At 50.4% G+C, this 19,021-nt stretch overlaps 1 protein-coding gene across 1 annotated transcript; it reads left to right on the forward strand.

The window, feature by feature from the left end:
* The first annotated feature begins 14,837 nt into the window (after positions 1-14,837).
* HOXD1 (homeobox D1) lies at positions 14,838-16,498 on the forward strand. The gene is made up of 2 exons (XM_004577303.2): positions 14,838-15,591; positions 15,917-16,498. The coding sequence occupies exons 1-2, from the start codon at positions 14,943-14,945 to the stop codon at positions 16,258-16,260; spliced, it is 993 nt and encodes a 330-aa protein (XP_004577360.1). The 5' UTR covers positions 14,838-14,942; the 3' UTR covers positions 16,261-16,498.
* The last annotated feature ends 2,523 nt before the right edge of the window (positions 16,499-19,021 follow it).

The following is a 19,021-nucleotide window of genomic DNA, read 5'->3' on the forward strand; positions in this document are numbered from 1 at the left end:
CAGTCCCACGAAGCGAGCCGTGCCGTGAGGGGGTGGGATGGACGACGCCTGGAGGTGGGGACGGCCTGATCCTCACTCCCTCCAGAGGACCACCTCGTTTGCCTCCGCGGGAACAAATGTCCCCTCCCCGCACTCCCACAGGGCTGGCTCTCGGAGGGAGCTGGGGGTCATGGGGGTCAAGGAGCTGGGGGTGGGAGTCTGAGGAAAGGTCCCAGCCCCTGGGGGAGAGGTGGTGGTCCTTGGAGAGCCCCTGTTAGTTTTGCTAGGGAACTCTTCAGGTGAATGGGGGCAGGGTAACCGCATGAGGCAACCATGAAACTGGGAGGTGAAGGTGGAGGAAGCCGCAGCTTCCCTCCGAACCTAGAAACCCTCAGGGTCTAGCGGAGTGCCCGGCTCCCGTGGAGCCTGCCAGGGGCAGAGGAAGCTGCGGAGGAAGGGCCTGGAGAGAAATCCTGGCCCCTGGCTAGGGAGGTTAAAAAACAAGGGCGATCAAGTACACATTCTGCCTTCTGGCGTTCAGAACTCAGTCGCATCCAGGGACCTGACAGAGAAAAATCTTCCTCTGACGGAATCATTAAGTTAACCATCCATTTGTACCATTTCTTTGTACAGACTTTCCAATGAGAGGAAAGAGAGTAGGGGCCTTCCCCCTCGGTGCAGCCCCAAGCCTAGTCCCTATCAGAGATCCATCAGCCAGATTGGTTTCCCAGGCCCAGGAGGCTGTTAACCTTGCTGAACAAGGCTTTTTGAATTTCTATCTGTAAGGGGTATTAGAAGATACTGATTACCTATGCCAGCCGCTCAGCCTCTCCCCCCTCCACCCCTTCCCCTGTCTGCCTTAGCCCACTGGTCCCAGCATGAGGGATCTCTCCTCAGCCAGCAGGCTAGGAAGCCAGGCCCTCCATCTGTTGAGTTTTTTCCCCCCTGAGGGAGGGTGATGAGGATGTGTGTGGGTGTCTGTTTGAATAACAAAGAAGTCAGCCTTCCTCCCATCATGGAGTGCTCCCTGGCTTGACCTGAAGCAGTCAAACTTGTTTGTACCTTCCAGAGTCCAGAGGCAGTCCCAGGCCTGTTTTGATTCTATCAAAGGAGTTAAGCAGCAGATGAAACTTGTTTCAGAGACAAGAAGTGATTCATCTCAGGTGGGGCCTAGGAGAAGTCCTCTTCCTTCTGCGAGCCCTTAGCATAGCTTTGGTCCTTTTAGAAGCTGAAAGAGGACGCCAGGAAGAACAAAAGTGTGTGAGTGGCAAAAAGAGAGGCAGAGGGTCTCCAGCTATACAAACTTTCAGCCCCATCATCTGAAGACAGTCACAGAGGCCTGTCGTGGGACAGATGAGGGTCCAGGCTCTCAGCACAGGGAGCTGGACCAGGTTATCACAGCCAAGATTGGTCCACTTCTGAGGGCTTAGCTTTTTATATAGATCTCTCTTGCCAAAGCCCTGGGTGGAGGGAGAGATACAGAGTGAGGATTGTAGAGCTGAATCCTCTGTACTTGCTGCATCCGTGGGGCTGGGTATCAGTCCCCTTGCTTGTGGTTAAGATATATTTATCTGAAAGTCAAAGTGACAGAGGAAGACCTTTCATAGCTGGTTCACTGCCCAGAAGGTCACAGCGGCCAGGCCTGGACCAGGTTGAAATCAGGAGCCAGGAGCTTTTTACAGATTACCCACATGGGTGGCAGGACTCTAGGCACTGAAGCCATCTTCTGCTGCCCTCTCGGGTGCACTAGCAAGGAGCTGGACCAGAAGAGGAGCAGGTGGAACTGGCACCTGTGCCCACATGAGATGCTGATTTTGTAGGCTGTGGCTTTACCTGCTTGGTCGGAATTCTGGTCCCTGTTCCCGTGTTTTCTATTACAACTACAAATGTTCTTTGCTTTGGGGTCCAAAGTTGGGGTGTGTGTATGTACAGGGTTGTGGTGGTGCTTCAAGTATCCCACCTAAAGCCCATTCCTAAACACTCCCCTCAGGTTTCACATCCACCTGGACAGGTTGGAAGGTATAAGGGGAACTCAAAGCCCATTTTCAGGCCAACTGCAGCCCTGGGACACAGTGAATAATCGAGGTCCCCCAGGGAGGCAGCGCCCCAACTGCTGGCTGCCCAGGCTTTGCAGTAGGCAGGTACCCAGGCTTGGCCAGACAGGAGGATTACATGTGTTTTTTTGTTCTAGATCCTGTGGCAAGGTATTTTGATTAGTTCCTATGAGAGACTAATATCTTGAAAATCACTAAAGATAAATTTTGACGGGAGGAATGGCCAGAGAGAGCCTCACTGGGCCAGGAGAATAGGAGGTGGTGTCTGGCACTGCCCTATTCACCCCATACCCTCCTCTGCCAGTGGCTGCAGGTGCGGAGCCTGCAAAGAGTGAGCAAAGCCCTGGGGGGCTGGCACCAGCGTCCCCCACTCTTTGCCACCTCTCCAGGGGCAGCGACGACTCCAACCGGCCGCCACTGGCAGACAACACACAAAGGAAGCCCGATCCGCCCTCGGGCTTGGGGACACTCGGGGGAGGAGGTCAGTGTGAGGAACCCCCTCTCGCCCAGCCTGAGGACCCCGCTCCCCGCCGGGGACAATAGCCGCCGCCTCATGGGGCAGTCTGGCGGGGGAGCGCTGCACAAAGGCCCGCTGGTGGCCGCACCGCCTGTGCTGTGCACGCTTGCCTCGCTTCCTTTGCGCCAGCGGGAGCCGCCAGGCTGCGGGCGGCGCCGGCCGGGTGTTCCTGAGCCCACCGGGGACACTTTGGGAAAGCCCGACGGTGAGTTCATCACCTTGCCCGGCTGGCGGCCTGGGAAGGAGGCCGGGCCGAGCATTGCTCAGTGCGTGTCTAGGGTGGGCGGCGGGAGAGGTGGGTCCTATTAAGAGTTCATCAATCACCCGGTGTGCACTTTCCGCTAGACAGCGGTTCCTCCTACTTCAGAGCAAGTCGGGGCCAGCTGGGATCCGACCAGAAACCACAAGTGCAGGAGATGCAGGCGCGCGGGCTGAGCGCCAACGGAGGCCAAGACCTGCCGCCCGCCCGCTGGGAGCGGTGCAGCTGGGGCAGCTCCAGGCCCGAGGGTCGGGTCGGGTCGGTGGTCACCCCCTCACACTGCCTGTCCCTACTCTCAGGCTGCCCAAGGCACTCAGGGTCTTCTCCACAGGTCTGCACCCACGCCTTCCGCTGACCGCCAGTGACCTTGGATTCCCCCCTCCCCCCCCCCCCCCGCCTTGCCAACTTGCCCAAGTGACACCCTTCAGTCTCTCCGTACGTCCTCTGCCTTGCGAATAATTCACCCCTGAAGGCGGGATAAGAAAAAACGCCAGACTCAAGAATTCAGAATCTTTCTGCCTGCAGAGGAGTATTTCTGTGGGAGGAGGCTGGTTAAAGATGGTGCTGAATTTGGAACTAAACTTGAATGCTACTTAAGATAACACTAAAAACATGCTTAAAACCACTACCATGATCTTCATCTCCATTCCATGGTGGGAGAAAGCCTCAGTAGTATTTTTACCTCAGCTCCTTTGGGTTCATTTTAGAAACCCCATCAAAAGGGGCTGAGGGGAGGGTGTGTGTGGGCTGAGCTAGCTAAGTCACCACAGCATCCCATTTCTGAGTGTGGGCTGAAGGCCTGGCTGCTTCACTTCTGATCCAGCTCCCTGCTAGCGCATCCTGGCATCCTGCGAGACAGGTGTCTGGGCCCTGGCCACCTCCTGAAAGACCTAGGCTTGGCCCAGCCCTGGCTGTTACAGACACTGGGGAAGTGAACCAGCACATGGAAGAGATAGTTTCTCTCTCTCTTCAAGAACAGAAAAAAAAAAAAAAAAAAAGGAAGAAAAGAAACATTGTGTTTATAAAAAGTATGGACTGCAACATTCTGGGGGCAATCACAGTAGGGTGATGGGTAGAGCAACCCCTTATGCCGCCTCTGGAGTGGGTACAGGCTACCCCTCATAAATTCCAAGTTTTGGCATCTTCCCTTTTTCTGCTGTTCTGCAGTTTAGTTAAGGTGTTGCCCCAAACCGTAGGAAAATACCCCTGTTGGAAGGTGTTCTCCCCACCCAGCCCCTCTGCTCTGTTCCTTTCTCCCCTCAGCTTTCTCTCTCTTTTGGATGCAAATTCATTTGCTTTGGAGAAATTTTCTGTCATCTTGCTTCAGGTGAAGAGAGCTTGAAGCAGGGTGCCTCACAGGGTTCCAGAAACTAGTGTGGAAAGTGTTGGTCCTGCCGCTCTTCCTGGCTCAGGGTCCTGCCTTCCACATTTCCTTTTACTTCTTACTGCCCCAAGCTGGGTTCTAAAATACTGAGGCAAGTCAGGATTGCTTTGCGCCTTTTAATCTAGTGGAAAGGGAAACTGTGCTGACGGAAAACAAGGTGAGGTGGTGGAGTGGAAAGCATGCTCGAACTGTTCATGGAATAAGGAGTGGCCACTAACAGGACTGGAGTGTCTAGAGGGTATTCTCAGAGGAGGTGCGTTTGGGTTCTTTAACTAGAAGAGTTTCTGAGGCCAAGGAGAGAAGGGCTCACCAGGCAGAGAATTGCTCATGCAAAAGCAAGGAGGGAGGAAAGACAAGACCTGAGCCTGGACAAGGTGAGGACACTGAACCTACCCTCACCCCTCGGCTTATATCCCTCGACTACAGAGAGAGGTTGTATTGAGTTCCTGCAAGGGAGTCTGGATCAACTCCATAGGCAAGGGGCAGATAAAAGATCTTTCTGTCTCTCCTCCGAAGGAGAGCTGGAACAGGAGGTCAACTGCTTTGAAAACCAACTCTTGGACCTGGTGCAGTAGCCTAAAGGTTAAAAGTCCTCGCTTTGCCTAGGCTAACATCCAATATGGGTGCCAGTTTCTGTCCTGGCTGCTCCAATTCCCTTCCAGCTCCCTGCTTGTGACCTGGGAAAGCAGTAGAGGATTGCCCAGGCTTTGGGACCCTGCACCCACATGGGAGACCCAGAAGAAGCTCCTGGCTCCTGGCCTTGGATTGGCTCAGCTCGAGCCATTGTGGCCAATGGGTGGAAGATCTTTCTCTGTATCTCCTTCTCTCTGCAAGTTGGCCTTTCCAATAAAAATACATAAATCGGGCCCAGCGTGATAGTGTGGTGGTTTAAGTCCTAGCCTTGAATGCATCAGGATCCCATATGGGCGCCGGTTCTAATCCCAGGAGGCCCCTCTTCCCATCCAGCTCCCTGCTTGTGGCCTGGGGAAGCAGTCAAGGACAGCCCAAAGCTTTGGGACCCTGCACTCGTGTGGGAGACCTGGAAGAAGCTCCTGGCTTCAGATTCGCTTCGCTCCAGCCATTGCGGCCGTTTGGGGAATGAATCATCAAATGGAAAATCTTCCTCTCTTGTTTCTCCTCCTCTCTGTATATCTTACTTGCCAATAAAAATAGATAAAATCTTTTAAAAATAAAAATAAATAACTCTTGTTTTTAAAAGAAAGAAAACTAACCCTTTGGGATTAATTGATTCATCAGGGAAAGATATTAGAGCCAAGAAGAATGGAAAAGGATGCTGCTACAGAAATCCAGCATGGAGAGCAAGTGATCTCACCAGGCTTGGTGATCAATTGGATGAGTGTATAGGAGGAGCTGCTGATATTAATTCCCAAGTATCTATTTTGAGGCCCTCTCTGGGGAGTCAGGTCATTCACACAGTGAGCCAGGAGGGGGGAAAAGACTTCACAGGGAGATCTATTGAGTTCAGTTTCAAGCCTACATGCATTTTTCTGCTTTGCTACTGATACATTTGTGACCCTAAGCAATGCACTTAATCTTTCTGGACTCCAGTTTCATCAGTGGAACAGTCAATAAAGGTAACTACCTGGAAGGTTTATCATTAGAAGTGGTGTGTGTGTGTGTGTGTGTGTGTGTGTGTGTGTGTGTAGGGGTAAGTCTTACACAAAGCTAAAACCTAGGGGAGACATATCTGCACCTCCATCATGCTGATCAATACTTACATGCTGGGTGGCCAGAGAGATGTATGTCTCCAGGAAATGTTAAAAACACACCACCCTCCTGCATCCCAGATATGGAAAGCTAATGCTTAGCAACTCTGTGGATTGCTAGTCAGAGGTCCTCCTTTGGCTCCCCAAGGAGGGTACTCTGCAGACTCGTGTGGAAACATGGTCTAGCTCTCAGACCACTGGAGAGGAGACCCCTTCCCATTGATGACCAGTTTATGTGCTTTGCTGTGTCTTTCAGGGAATTCTTGCATCCATCCATTGTCTCTCTTTTTAAAGAATTTATTTTTATTTCAAAGTCAGATTTACGGAGAGAAGGAGAGACAGAGAGATCTTTCATCTGCTGGTTTACTCCCCAGATGGTCTCAGTGACTGGAGCAGAGCTGATCCGAAGCCAGGGCCAGGAGCCTCTTCTGATTGTCTCATGAGGGTGCAGGGGCCCAAGGACTTGAGCCATCCTCCACTGCTTTCCCAGTCCATAAGCAGGGAGCTAGATGGGAAGTAGAGCAGCCAGGACACAAACTGTTGCCCATCTGGGATGCTGACGCTTGAAGGTGGAGGATTTGCCTGTTGAGCCACAGCACCAGCCCCACATCCTTTCTCTTCTGACCTTCCTTAGATCTCAGGTGAACCAGTGTTGGAAGCAGGACACTTGCCATTGGCCACTTACAAAGGGAATCATTATGGGAAGCTGTTTATCTTCCCTGGCTTAGTATCATCATTTGTGAAACAGGATTATGAAAGGATTAAAGCTATTATTTGTCATATGTCAGGAATCACAATAAGAAATGTTAGGATCCCACTGACTTGGCACACATATGAGGAAAAAAAACTCATAAACTGTTGGTGGAAATGTAAACCTATTAACTTCTAGGAGGAGTGGTTTGGTAAAATGGACTAAAATTGCCAAGTACATTTACTTTTTGGCCACATAGCTTTTCTTTTTTTTTAAAAGACTGATTTATTTACTTTAACAGTGGTGTTACAGAAAGAGAAGAAGAAAAGAGGTATCTTTGATCTTTTGGTTCACTCCCCAAATGGCTGCAATGACTTGGGCTAGGCCGAGCTGAAGCCAGGAGCTAGAAGCTTCATTCCAGTCTCCCACAAGGGTATAGGGGACCAATCATTTTAGTCATCTTCCACTGCTTTCCCAGGTGCATTACCAGGGAGCTGAATCAAAAGTGGAGCAGCTGGGACTTGAACTGGCACCTTTCTAAGATGCCAGTATCATAGGCAACATCTTAACTGGTTGCAGCACTAAACCAGCCTCAATAATTTCATTTCCAGAACATTTTCTAACGGGTAAAAGCTTGAACGTGTATTTGTTATGGCAGAAGTTTGAAAACAAGCTAAATGCCTATCCATGGGGACTGGTTGAATAAATTGGGATAGGTACATGTATGGCAGGATGAAGTTGTAAAGCTATTCCAGGAAGTTCTGAATGTATTTGTAGGGAACACTCTCCAAGATACAGAAGCATGGTGCAAAGGAATCTGTGTAGCAGGTTTCATTTGTGCACCAAGAAGATACAGAGACAGGTAGACAGATGGTCTGTGAAGGGATCTGGGACACTAATAACATTATTTGGCCATGTGAAGGGGAACAAAGATGGCAGGAAGACTTCTACTGCAAACCCCTTTGAATCATGAACCACGTAAAGTTAAGAGACAAAGGGACAATTTTAAAGAAAGCTTTATTTATTTTTATTTGCAAGTCATATTTACAGAGAGGAGAGACAGACAGAAAGATCTTCCATCTGCTGGTTCATTCCTCAAGTGGCCACAACGGCTAGAGCTGAGCCGATCTGAAACTAGGAGCTAGGAGTCTCCAGGTGAGGATTTATTATCCACTGAGACATTGGGCTGGGCCCTAAAGGGACAAATTTTACATGGTTGGCACATTTAATGGGTTTGTGCCTGTGTGTTCACCCACGTGCTATTTGATATTTGCTCAGTCTAGTGACAATCTGTCGCTACCTCTTGTATTGCCCCCCAGGGTCTGATACCTAGGTACAGGAAATGAGGGATCCTCTATTCCAATTTGTTGTTGGTGGTTGGGGGTTGGAGAGCCAGGTCATCTGGGCTCTTTCTTGCAGAAGCAGATCCAGCTGAGGCTCCAGAAGGCTCTAAGGTTCTAGTGGCTGCAGGGTTAGCTAATAACTCCTTCCCCCTCCTCCCAGCAAGAAGGTAGTTGGTAGGCCTCTCAGCCCACTGTGTGGTCCTTCAGCCCTGCAGGTGCACCACTCTGCCTGCTCCCAAGGGTCCACCAGCCGCAGGGCAGGTCACTGAGCTCTGCAGATTACAGGAATGCAATGTACCCTGGGGAAACTCAGACTCACGCTGACTTTTTTTCTTTTATTCAGGCTGGCTCTGCTTTTTTACCTCTGAGTGAAGTGATTTCATCTCTAAATTCAGGGGCTTGATATAGCTTATCTCAGAGGTGCCACCCAGCTTTCATGGGTTGGGCTGTAAAAGGTCAGTCTTTAAAAAGAAGAAGAATCATAGTCCAGGACAAGGGATATTTTGCCTTTGCTGGATTGCTGGGGATCAGGCGCACATTTCAGACAACTGGGGAGAGGCGAAAGGAAAGAAGTGAGCCTGGGCTCCACAAAGCACTCTGTGGTCAGCAACTGTGGGGAAATTCCTGCTGACTGCTTCTGATGGGAATATTCTGGAACTCCAGCAACACTGGACTTAAGGTTGACCTTGGAAATTGACCTTTTTGTCCTGCCACCCAACAGAATTTTGGATATTTTCTAGGTACGCTCATGCTCTGGTGGCCGTGGCCTCCCTTGGTTTGTGGTTTCTCCCACAGAAACATCTCCTTTATCCCTCCATTGCCTACCCCAACTCATAAAGACAAAAAATTTCAAAATTTCATGGGGAATCTTGTTTTAGCATTACCCCAGAGGCTTGTTAAAAGATTCCTGAGTCAATCCTATTAGATCAGAATCTTTGAGAGGGAGACAGGCAACAGATGCAACAGTTAAAATGCCATGGGCTGGTGTGGTGTTATAACAGGCTAATCCTCTGAATGTGGTGCTGTCATCCTAGATGGGCACAGGTTAATGTCCCAGCTACTCCTGTTCTGATAGAGTTCCCTGCTTATGGAGAGGGGAAGCAGTGGAGGATAGCTCAAGTCCTTGGGCCTCTGCACCCATATGGAAGACCTGGAAAAAACTCCTGGCTTCAGATCAGATCAGCTCAGCTCTGGCCATTGTGGTTATTTGAGGAGTGAACCAGGGGATAGAAGATCCCTCTATCTCTCTCTCCTCTCTCTCCTCTCTGTAAATCTGTCTTTCCAATAAAAATAAACATTAAAATTTTTTTAAATTAAAAAAATTTAAAATTTTAAATGCCACTTTTTTTTTTCCCCAAAAATGCCACTTGGGTCAGCTGCATATCGCAAGGCCTAGGTTAAGTACCTATTCCTCTCCTAACTGCAGCCTTGTGTCAATGCAAGCTTTGCGAGCAATGGGAGGATGGCGCAGGTGATTGAGTTCCTGCCACCCATTTGGGAGACTTGGATTGATCTTAGCTTCTAATACTAACCTGGCCCAAACTCTCTCTTTCAAATGGATAAAATACATTAACTTTTTTTTAGGCTGGGTGCCATAGCCTAGTGGCTAAAGTCCTTGCCTTGCACGCATCAGGATCCCATATGGGTGCTGATCCTAATCCCGGCAGCCTGTTTCCTATCCAGCTCCCTGCTTGTGGCCTGGGAAAGCAGTAGAGGACAGGCCAAAGCCTTGGGACTCTGCACCTGTGTGGGAGACCTGGAAAGAAACTCCTGGCTTTGGATTGGCTCAGCTCTGGCTGTTGTGGCCACTTGGGGAATAAACCAGAGGACAGAAGATCTTCCTTTCTGTCTCTCCTCTCTGTATATCTGACTTTCCAATAAAAATAAATAAAATTTTTTAGGAAAAAATTTTAATCTCTGGGGATGGGACAAGGAATCTGTGCTTTCTAAAAAAATTATTGGGCCCAGTGCGATAGTGTAGTGGTTAAAGTCCTCACCTTGAATGCTCCAGGATCCCATATGGGTGCCAGTTCTAATCCCAGGAGGCCCCGCTTCCCATCCAGCTTCCTACCTGTGGCCTGGGGAAGCAGTTGAGGATGGCCCGGAGCTTTGGGACCCTGCACCAACATGAGAGAACCAGAAGAAGCTCCTGGCTCCTGGCTTCAGATTGGCTTAACTCCAGCTGTTGCTGCCGGTTGGTGGTGAATCATCAGACGGAAGATCTTCCTCTCTGTCTCTCCTCCTCTCTGTATATCTGCCTTTCCAATAAAAATAAATACATCTTGGGCTCAGCAGCGTGGCCTAGTGGCTAAGGTCCTCGCCTTGATCCCATATGGCTGCTGGTTCTGGTCCCGGCAGCTCCACTTCCTCTCTATCTCTCCTCCTCTCAGTATATCTGACTTTGTAATAAAAATAAAATAAATCTTTAAAAAAAATAAATACATCTTAAAAAAAAAAAGTATTTGTTTATTTGAAAGGCCGAGTTACACAGAGATAGCAGGAGGTGAGGAAGACAGAGAGATCTTACAAATGCCAGCTCACTCCCCACGTTGCTACAATGACTGGAGGCCAGGTAGAAGCCAGAGGCATCCCATGAGGCTGCAGGGGCTCAAGCACTTGGATCATTTTCTGGTGCTTTCCTAAGAACATTAACAGGGAGTTGGAACATAAGTAGAGCAGCCAGGACTTGAAGATCAGTGTTGCAGATGAAGGCTTAACGTACTAAGCTATAACATCAACCCCAGAACCTGCACTTTCAAACAAGTTTTGAAGGTAAATCCTACCCGCTTGAAGAGATTTTGGGAGCCTATGATCTCAGGGTATCCTCTGTAACCAACAGAAATCGTGGTAAACATACTATTCTGGGGATTGCCACACTGGCTCAACTTGCTAATTCTTTAAGTGCCAGCAACCCAAATGGGCGCCTGGTTCATGTCCCACCGGTTCCACTTCTGATTCAGCTCCCTGCTCAAAGCCTTGGGACCCTGTAACTGTTTTGGAGACCTGGAAGAAGCTCCTGGCACTTGGCTTCGGATCAGCTCAACTCTGGCCATTGTCACCATTTGGGGAGTGAACCAGCAGATGGAAGTTGTCTCTGGCTCTCCTTTCTAAAGTCTGCCTTTCCAATAGTAAATATATCTTTAAAAAAGATATCATTCTACTCCTGTTTTATTTTTGTCTAACATTTACTGAATGTTTACCTTTTACTAAGCTCGATGCCTTTCATCCACAAAACCTGCAGAGAAAGGCACAAAATTCTCTTACTGTTCTCCCCAGGGAAGGCCATGTTGACAGTCTCCCAAGATATTTAAAATGCCTGTTTGTAGGATGCCTTGCCACTTTATACCCACCCTCAGATGACTGGAAGATGCTAAGAGAATAGCATCTTTACCTGCATTTTTTACCTAGTTTAATAGAAACTTTCCCCCACCCCCAGGGTTGACTCCAGTCGGCAAGAGATTTTGCTATGCCTTGGGTTGGAAGCATGCTGAGAGAGCAGACTGCTTCTGCCTGCAGGAAAGAGGCAGCCTAAGAGTGGGAGAGAAAGGAGCCATGGAGAGTTGAGAGTGTGGTCAGTGGTCAGTGGTCCTGACCATGGAGAAGAGGCTAGCTGAGATTTCAAAGCATTCCTACATCAAACACAGCCTGAAAAGCAGGCTCCTCTGCCGTCGGCTCCCACAGAGAAGTCCAGCAGCACCTGCAGGGCAAAGGACTCTTGGGAAGTCATGGCCTGAAGAAGTAAGAGAATTAGGAAGACATTTCTCCCATATCCAGTGAACATAGGCGACACATTTTAAAGTTCTTTACATCTTTCCATATACATTTCCCCCACCCTCATATCTTCAAATGTCTCCTTAGAATATTTTTCAAAATAGATTTATGAGATAGCTAAGACTTATGTCAGAAATGAATTTCTGGGGCTGCCACTGTGGTGTTCCAGGTCAAGCCATCACCTGAGGCCAGCGCCCCATACTGACGCATGGCTTTCAGTCTCAGCCTCTAGGCCTCCAGTCCAGCTCCCTGCTAACACCGAGAGCAGTGCAAGATGCCCCAAGCATAAGGGCCTCTGCCACTCATGAGGGAAGCACGGGTGCAGGTCCAGGCTCTTGGCTTCAGCCTGGACAAGCCCTACAAGTTGTAGCCTTTTGGGGGGGGGGGTGAACAGACAGCAGATCACATTCTGCCTTTCTTCCTGTCACTCTGTAGTTCACACAAATAAATCTGTTTTTAAAAATCCCCTGTTCTTTCAGTGCCACAGTACCTTTTTCCCAAGCTCAAGCTTCTCTCTTAACTAAGCTTCTTACCCAGTAGGTGGTTAAGAAACATCTGTTGAATCTGAATCCAAATAACAGGAGTCTTCTAATCTGAGCAAGCAAGAAGCTGGCCCAAGGAGTGAAGACGGCAATTCCAACTCCCAAGGTGTGGCATATGCCAAGGAGTCAGAGGTGGGAGGGACGTAAGAGGAAGGTGAGCGTAATGCAGCTGGCAGCGTGCAATGATCCGAAAACAGCCCCTCGGACTGGATCCCCTGTGCACTGCCATCCATAGTTGTGAAAACAAAAGAACAATCCTCATTCTCTTTTTGCACACTCTCCCCTTAGTAAAGCTTAAAATGACCCAATTTTGCTTTAGAGAAATCATGCGAATATCTCATGGGCACATCAAAGTCAAGACTTTTATCAGCAGGAACCCAATCCTTGCCCCCACTGCTTAGCAGCAATGATTTAGCCTCGATGGCTGCGCAGGATGCCAAGGCACTTGGGCTGCCTGCTTTTCCTGAAACCTTGGAGAAAATGCCTTTCAGCCAATGGGCCTCCATCAGTCCCGACCGAACATCAGGCTGGACGTGGGTCCTATACCCTGGATGGCAGTCCTAAGTCAGATGTCCTCCCCAAAGAGATTGACAAGACCAGCCTTCCTTCATGGGACCTCTGGACCTGCTGTGGCAGCACGAGTTCCATTTGACAGAGACTGTGAGAGCTGCGGACATCCTGCAGGTGGAAACCAGCCAGAAGTCAGGCTAGGGGTGGCAGAAGGGCCCCTGGGAACTCAACAACCTCTTACTGGCTGACACATTTGCATTCAAGGAACAGAGAAAGGGCAGAGGAGAAAGATATTTGAAGGCTGAGCTAACTCTGAGGGCTCCATCACCACCTGAGTATTATGGTGATGGAGAAGGGACTTTATTTTCCTCCTCTTAAACATTATTTAGGATCTCCGTCATCTAACTGTAGGACAAAACAAAAGTTGCAAAGCCAAGGTTGAAGGTCTACTTTTAGCACAGAATTTCATTTCCCAGGGAAGGCACTGACGCTGGTAGTGCAGGACGCCCCAGGCCCTTTAGCTGTGTGTTCATACCTCGGGGTCTACTCTGTCAGACCCCTCTGATCCTGACTCTGCCTCAGCCCCACCATCCTTTCCCTTCCCAAGTCTGCATTGCGCTAAGGAACTGGCACCAGACCTCCACTAAGTGGACTCTCAGCCAGCGGCCCCACTGCTTTTTCCTGACTAGTGGATCAAATGGTAACAAAGCCATGACCGTTTTCAAGGGCACTTGCTTTTACCAAGTGTAGACTCTTAGAGTCTTCACCCACACAGCTTTAAAAAGCCACCCTTTTTCCTTAGGACTGCAGGTCCACAACCTGCTTCTTGAATCTGTGAGTTTCCTGCAACTCCCTCCCCCACCAAAGAAATGCGCAAGGAAGTTGGAAGGTTTGTCAATGCAAAGCCTCACTTTGCAACCCATCTACTCATTTCCTGTGCCAACTGCACTTTTATTTCCCGTCTGTCTACACTCCGTCAACAAAACCCTATTGTCAAGGGAAAGACGTGAGCCCATTAACATCATGGAGCCCTCAGATTGCACTCGCAGGAGACAACGCAGCACTTATCTGATGGAACGCGAGGTTTAATTGCTTGGAACTCAAGGAGGCCCAAGCCTTTGATCGCTGGGATGGCCATGCGCCTCCAAGTCAAGCGTGTGTGCCAGCCTCCCAAACATGAGCCCTCCGCCCAAGGTGGGTTCTTTATTCTCACCTCCTGGTGCGTGGGAAAAATGTTAAACTTCCAAAGCAGAAACTTCTAAATCAAAACCTAATACTTTAATCACTTGCCCTGATCCTGCGGTTACCAATGGAAGGCTTGCAGACGTAGAGGGGGAGAGAATTCAGCGTAGTACCACGGAAAGAAAACCTAGTGTGAGAGGGAAGATTTCGTCCCGCCCTGGGCACCCAGCACTGACAACCTCAAGTGAAGTCCTGAGTGTCGCAGGGAAGGGGAGAAGAGTCGCAAAAACCAAATCTCCTCTGCAGTAGTGGCAAAGGGAGAACACCGATACCCAGGCACAGGAGTCGGAAAGAAAGCGCACATGAGTCACAGAAGTAACTTTACCTTGCCTGGGGCTAACGGCGGTCCCCACGCGCGGAGCTCCACGCTAACCCCGTTCCCCACCGCGGCTCCTGCAATCTGCACAGAGCGACTGGCCACCCGCGAACTGAGCAGAACGGGGAGTAGGTCCTCCACCCGCGACCCAGGCCCTCATTCCCGCGGCCAGAGCTGCCTCTCTCCGCCCTCCTCGCCCAATACCTGTAGGGGACAGCGGGGCGTCCCAAACTCTCGCCCCACCCTTCCGCCCGCAATCCCAGGGCCGCACAGGTTCCTCAGGGGCCGGGGGGCGTGGCGGGAGGCGCTGGGCTAGGACTCCAGGCTGGTTAGGCTAAGTTTGCTGCGGAGCCGACGGGAGGAGCCGCGCATCAGTCGGGTCGGGGCAGTGCGGAGAAGGCGCCCATTGGCCGGCGGGCGCCACGTGGCCGCCCCCGCCGGTATATTAAGCCACTATTTATCCTCGGTTTGCTCGCCCAGGCTCTGCGAGGGTAGGCGGGTAGAGGGGGTAGGCGGAGCGGCGCAGACTGCCACGGTCCCTGCAAGGTTCCGCGCCTCGGCCCTGGCCCACCACCTGCGGGCTGGGGGGCTGGGGGAAAGCGGAAGCATGAGCTCCTACCTGGAGTATGTGTCTCGTGGGGGTGGCGGCGACGTGCTCAGCTTCGCCCCTAAGTTCTGCCGTGCCGACGCCCGACCCGTGACTCTGCAGTCCGCTTTCCCTCTGGGCAACAGCGAAGGCGCCTTCGTCAGCTGCCTGCCCCTGGCTGCCCCTCGGCCCGCGCCTTCGTCCCCAGTCGCCCCTGTGCAGCCATCCGCTCCTCCCGCGGTCGCGCCCCGGTACCCACCGTGCACCCTGGAGGGTGCCTACGAGCCAGGCGCCGCACCTGCTGCTTCGGTGGCAGCAGCGGGGAGCGCGGACTACGGTTTCCTCGGGTCCGGGCCCGCGTACGACTTCCCTGGCGCGCTCGGACGGCCCACCGACGACAGCGGGGCGCACGTCCACTACGCCACCTCAGCCGTGTTCTCGGGCGGCGGCTCCTTCCTCCTCAGCGGCCAAGTGGATTACACGGCCTTCGGCGAACCTAGCCCCTTCCCGGCAAGTCTCAAGGAGCCAGGAGATGGTCCCCCCGGGGCTTTCCAGACCGCGTCCCCCGCCCCCGGCGCCTACCCCAAGTCCACCTCTCCAGCCTCCGGCCTCCCCGCTGCCTTCAGCACCTTCGAATGGATGAAAGTGAAAAGGAACGCTCCTAAGAAAAGTAAGTGAAGTAGGGTTTAGACGGAGGCACCTGGGGCCGGGGCAAGCGCCTCCGGCGCAACTGGGGCGGCAGCTCGTTGCCACTGCCACTGGAGACGGCAGTCTGGATTTTGGGGGAGAAGGTGGACGAATTCCATGAGCGTGTCCCGGGTTACTTTGACTCGGAAAAGTGCTGGGCACGGGGACCAGAGCAGGGAGGAACTCTCCCTGGAGCGTCTCTGCCAGTTCAGAGAGAACCAGAAGGTCTTCGCTGTGGCGGGGAGTGTAACCCCCAGTTGTGGTCCTGCCTCCCCTCTCCCCACTGACACTCCCTCTTCCCATTGCAGGCAAACTCGCCGAGTACGGAGCCGCGAATCCGTCCAGCGCCATCCGCACGAACTTCAGCACCAAGCAGCTGACAGAACTGGAGAAAGAATTTCATTTCAATAAGTACCTAACGAGAGCCCGTCGCATCGAGATAGCCAACTGCCTGCAGCTGAATGACACGCAAGTCAAAATTTGGTTCCAGAACCGCCGTATGAAACAGAAGAAAAGGGAACGAGAAGGGCTCCTGGCCATGGCTGCTCCAGTGGCTTCCCTCCAGCCCCCGGTGGCAGGACCGAACACCTCCACGTCCAGCAAGAACCTAGGGAGCCCTTCTCCGGATCTGGAGGACCAGGCTCCGGGCTGAGGCACCTTGGTCCTCAGGAAGCCACAGGCCACTCCCACCCCTCTCCAGACTCAGGGTGGAGGTGGCCTAGAAATCGATAGGGATTCCACCTGGGGAAGATGTATTTTAGGAGGCTTCTTAGTTCCATACTATGTGTCTAGATCTTAATTTGCTGTCTCTTGAGAGTCACTGGAGTGTGTATTGTTTGTGTCTTATCTGGGGGAGATGGGCCCAGTTGGCTGTTCAGTTGCCTCCTGTAGTCCCCTGCAAGTCCTGGGTACAGAGGGGACAGGCCATCAGTAGTAGTAGGTGAGTCCTGCCAGCTCCTGTCCCCACCCTCAGTCGTTCACAAGAGCACCTGCACCGGGTGTCATTTAAAGGGCAAGGCTATGGTACAGTCAGCTTCATGAGATGACCAAAGCTAGTTAGGGTCTCCTTGATGTGGCTAAGCTGCTTCAATGATGATCTTCACGTTTGCACTTCTGTTCATATTTTTATTTAAAAGGCCATGTCTACCTCTCCGTGTGCCTGAGTGAAGATACAATCAATTGCTGTTTAGTTAGTAAGCTGGCCAACCCACAGTTTGGTTGAAGATTAGACTCTAAACCAAACCTTGACATTAGTTACTCAAACGTGAATGAAAATTTATACAATATGTATATTTTTAAAAGGTTTGCCTGCAAGGAACTAATATATGACATTTAATGTCAGCATGTAAGGGTCGAACCCTTTTTTTTGTAATAAAAATTACAGAACACTATGCTCTGCTTTTCCTTTCACTCTCCATCTTGATCGTCTTCCTTTGGAGTGGATTCAGCTTCCTCCATTTGGACTATCTTGAGTCTACCATGGGAATTTGTTTACATCGATTAGCTTCAAAAATAACATATTGTGTATACACACATACACACACACACACACACCACTTTAGGGATAGTCATGTGAACACTGTAAGGTAGAAAATCAGGCTGCCAAATGTCCAAGTAACTGAAGAAATACTTGCCTCGCCTTAAAAGTGCACTGGTTTGTGGGGAGCCTGTGCACTGTGTTAACTCACCTTCTGGGTACCCACAGTGGGTAGAGTCCTAAAGCCTAGAAGAGCCTTCTGGGTGGTGAGGGCCTTTTTTCTCCCATCCTCACAAATGGAAGAGGAAAGGCGACCCTGTGTCCTAAGTAGTCCCTGAGAGGGCCAGCTGCACATCAAAACCTTCTCGGGCTACATTCCTATTTCCAAAGTCAAGCATTACAAAGGAGGCTGGGAGAGACCAAGCTTCGGAGGCCTCCACCCCCTCCTGGCATCTCAGAGTGCATTCCTGTGAGTTTGCACGTGTGCACACACACACAGGGTGTTATGTTTTATTATTTTTTTTAATGAAATACTTTCAGATTAATTCTTTGGAAGAGGTCATTTCCCTTGCTTTAGCACCCAATTTTGAAATTCTGTGTATAGTTAAATACAAAGGTTGAAAGGCTCCAATAATTCTACTGAGAACCTCAGTTCTCCTTCCGCTGGACTTGTAGGTTCCAGCTTAGTGCTTCAGAGCTAATCACTCAGAAGGGGCGATGGTTTGGGAGGATGACTTTTCCTACAAAAGAGCAATGCTATTAGTTGTTTTGCGAGATTGAAATTATGCCTAAATTCTTGTCCTTGGTGCTCAGTATTTAATGGAGCTCAAGAAATAAAATGACCGGCCTTGACAAACTCAGCTCATTAGAGGGCAAAGATATCACTTAGGAAGCCCGTCCATCAATATTATTCTTGTGTTTCACCATCTGCCTTTCAATAACTGGACGCTAATTGGCTCTTGTTTGAAACAACAGCCCCCCTCTGAGCTAGGCTGCTGTTGGAAGAGACTTGTTAAAGGGTTTGCGGTTTGCTCGCTTGCTGCCACCTCTGGGGCTTCCCCTGCAGTGGGCTTTGACATGACAATGTTTCCTTTCCGATAAGCATTCAAATGAACACCTAAGCAACAACCACAAAAATACTAACACGCTTGGTCATTTCCTTACTCTCCTACCCCTTTCTCTGGAAAAATAAAGCTCTTCCTTCTCTTGCTTTTGAAGGCAGCACAAGCACTTAACAGCCCTGATGGATGTCTTCCTGGATGAAGGTGGCTATTTTGACATATGTATAATGCTCTTCTATGAATCAAGCCAGTATTAGCTATTTTTGGACCAACCCCAGGGATCTTTAAAAGCTTTCATAATGCAGATCACTGTACACCTATACTCAGGCTGAGGAAGAGTCCTGGCTGGAGATTGGGACGCCCTGGGTGACCTTTGGAGCGTCCTCCCGGCAATGACACTGCCACGGACACATTGCAATGGCTTGGGCCCCTCATTGGGAGAGTGATTCTGAGGAAGCAAATGTAGTCTTCAAGATTACAGTGACGCTGTGTTTATAGGAGGAAAGTTTGTTTGGATTTCTCCTTCATCTCCCCAGTGCGAACATCCAGTCCCTAACTGTCTCAGTGTTTCCTTGACCTCTGTTCAGAACATCGTGTTGTTATGAGTTTGGTTTCCATGAGGTGCAATCTGTTGCCCAAACTGTGACACTCCTGAAACAATCCATTTCTTATTTTCCAAGATATCAGGCCAGCCAAGGCAGTTGTGGCTGTTTGATGATTGTTCGGTGTTCCCAAGTCCTCGCAGAATAAACTTGTGTTTACTTCTCTGTAATTTGGATACTTTGAAGTAAGGCAAAAGATTTAGTAGCATTTATAAAATTTCCGTAACTGGAGTGCTAGCAGATGAAGGATAAAACCTAAAGCACAGGAACCCA

This window comes from Ochotona princeps, chromosome 5 (assembly GCF_030435755.1).
Source record: "Ochotona princeps isolate mOchPri1 chromosome 5, mOchPri1.hap1, whole genome shotgun sequence".
Lineage (NCBI taxonomy): Eukaryota > Metazoa > Chordata > Mammalia > Lagomorpha > Ochotonidae > Ochotona > Ochotona princeps.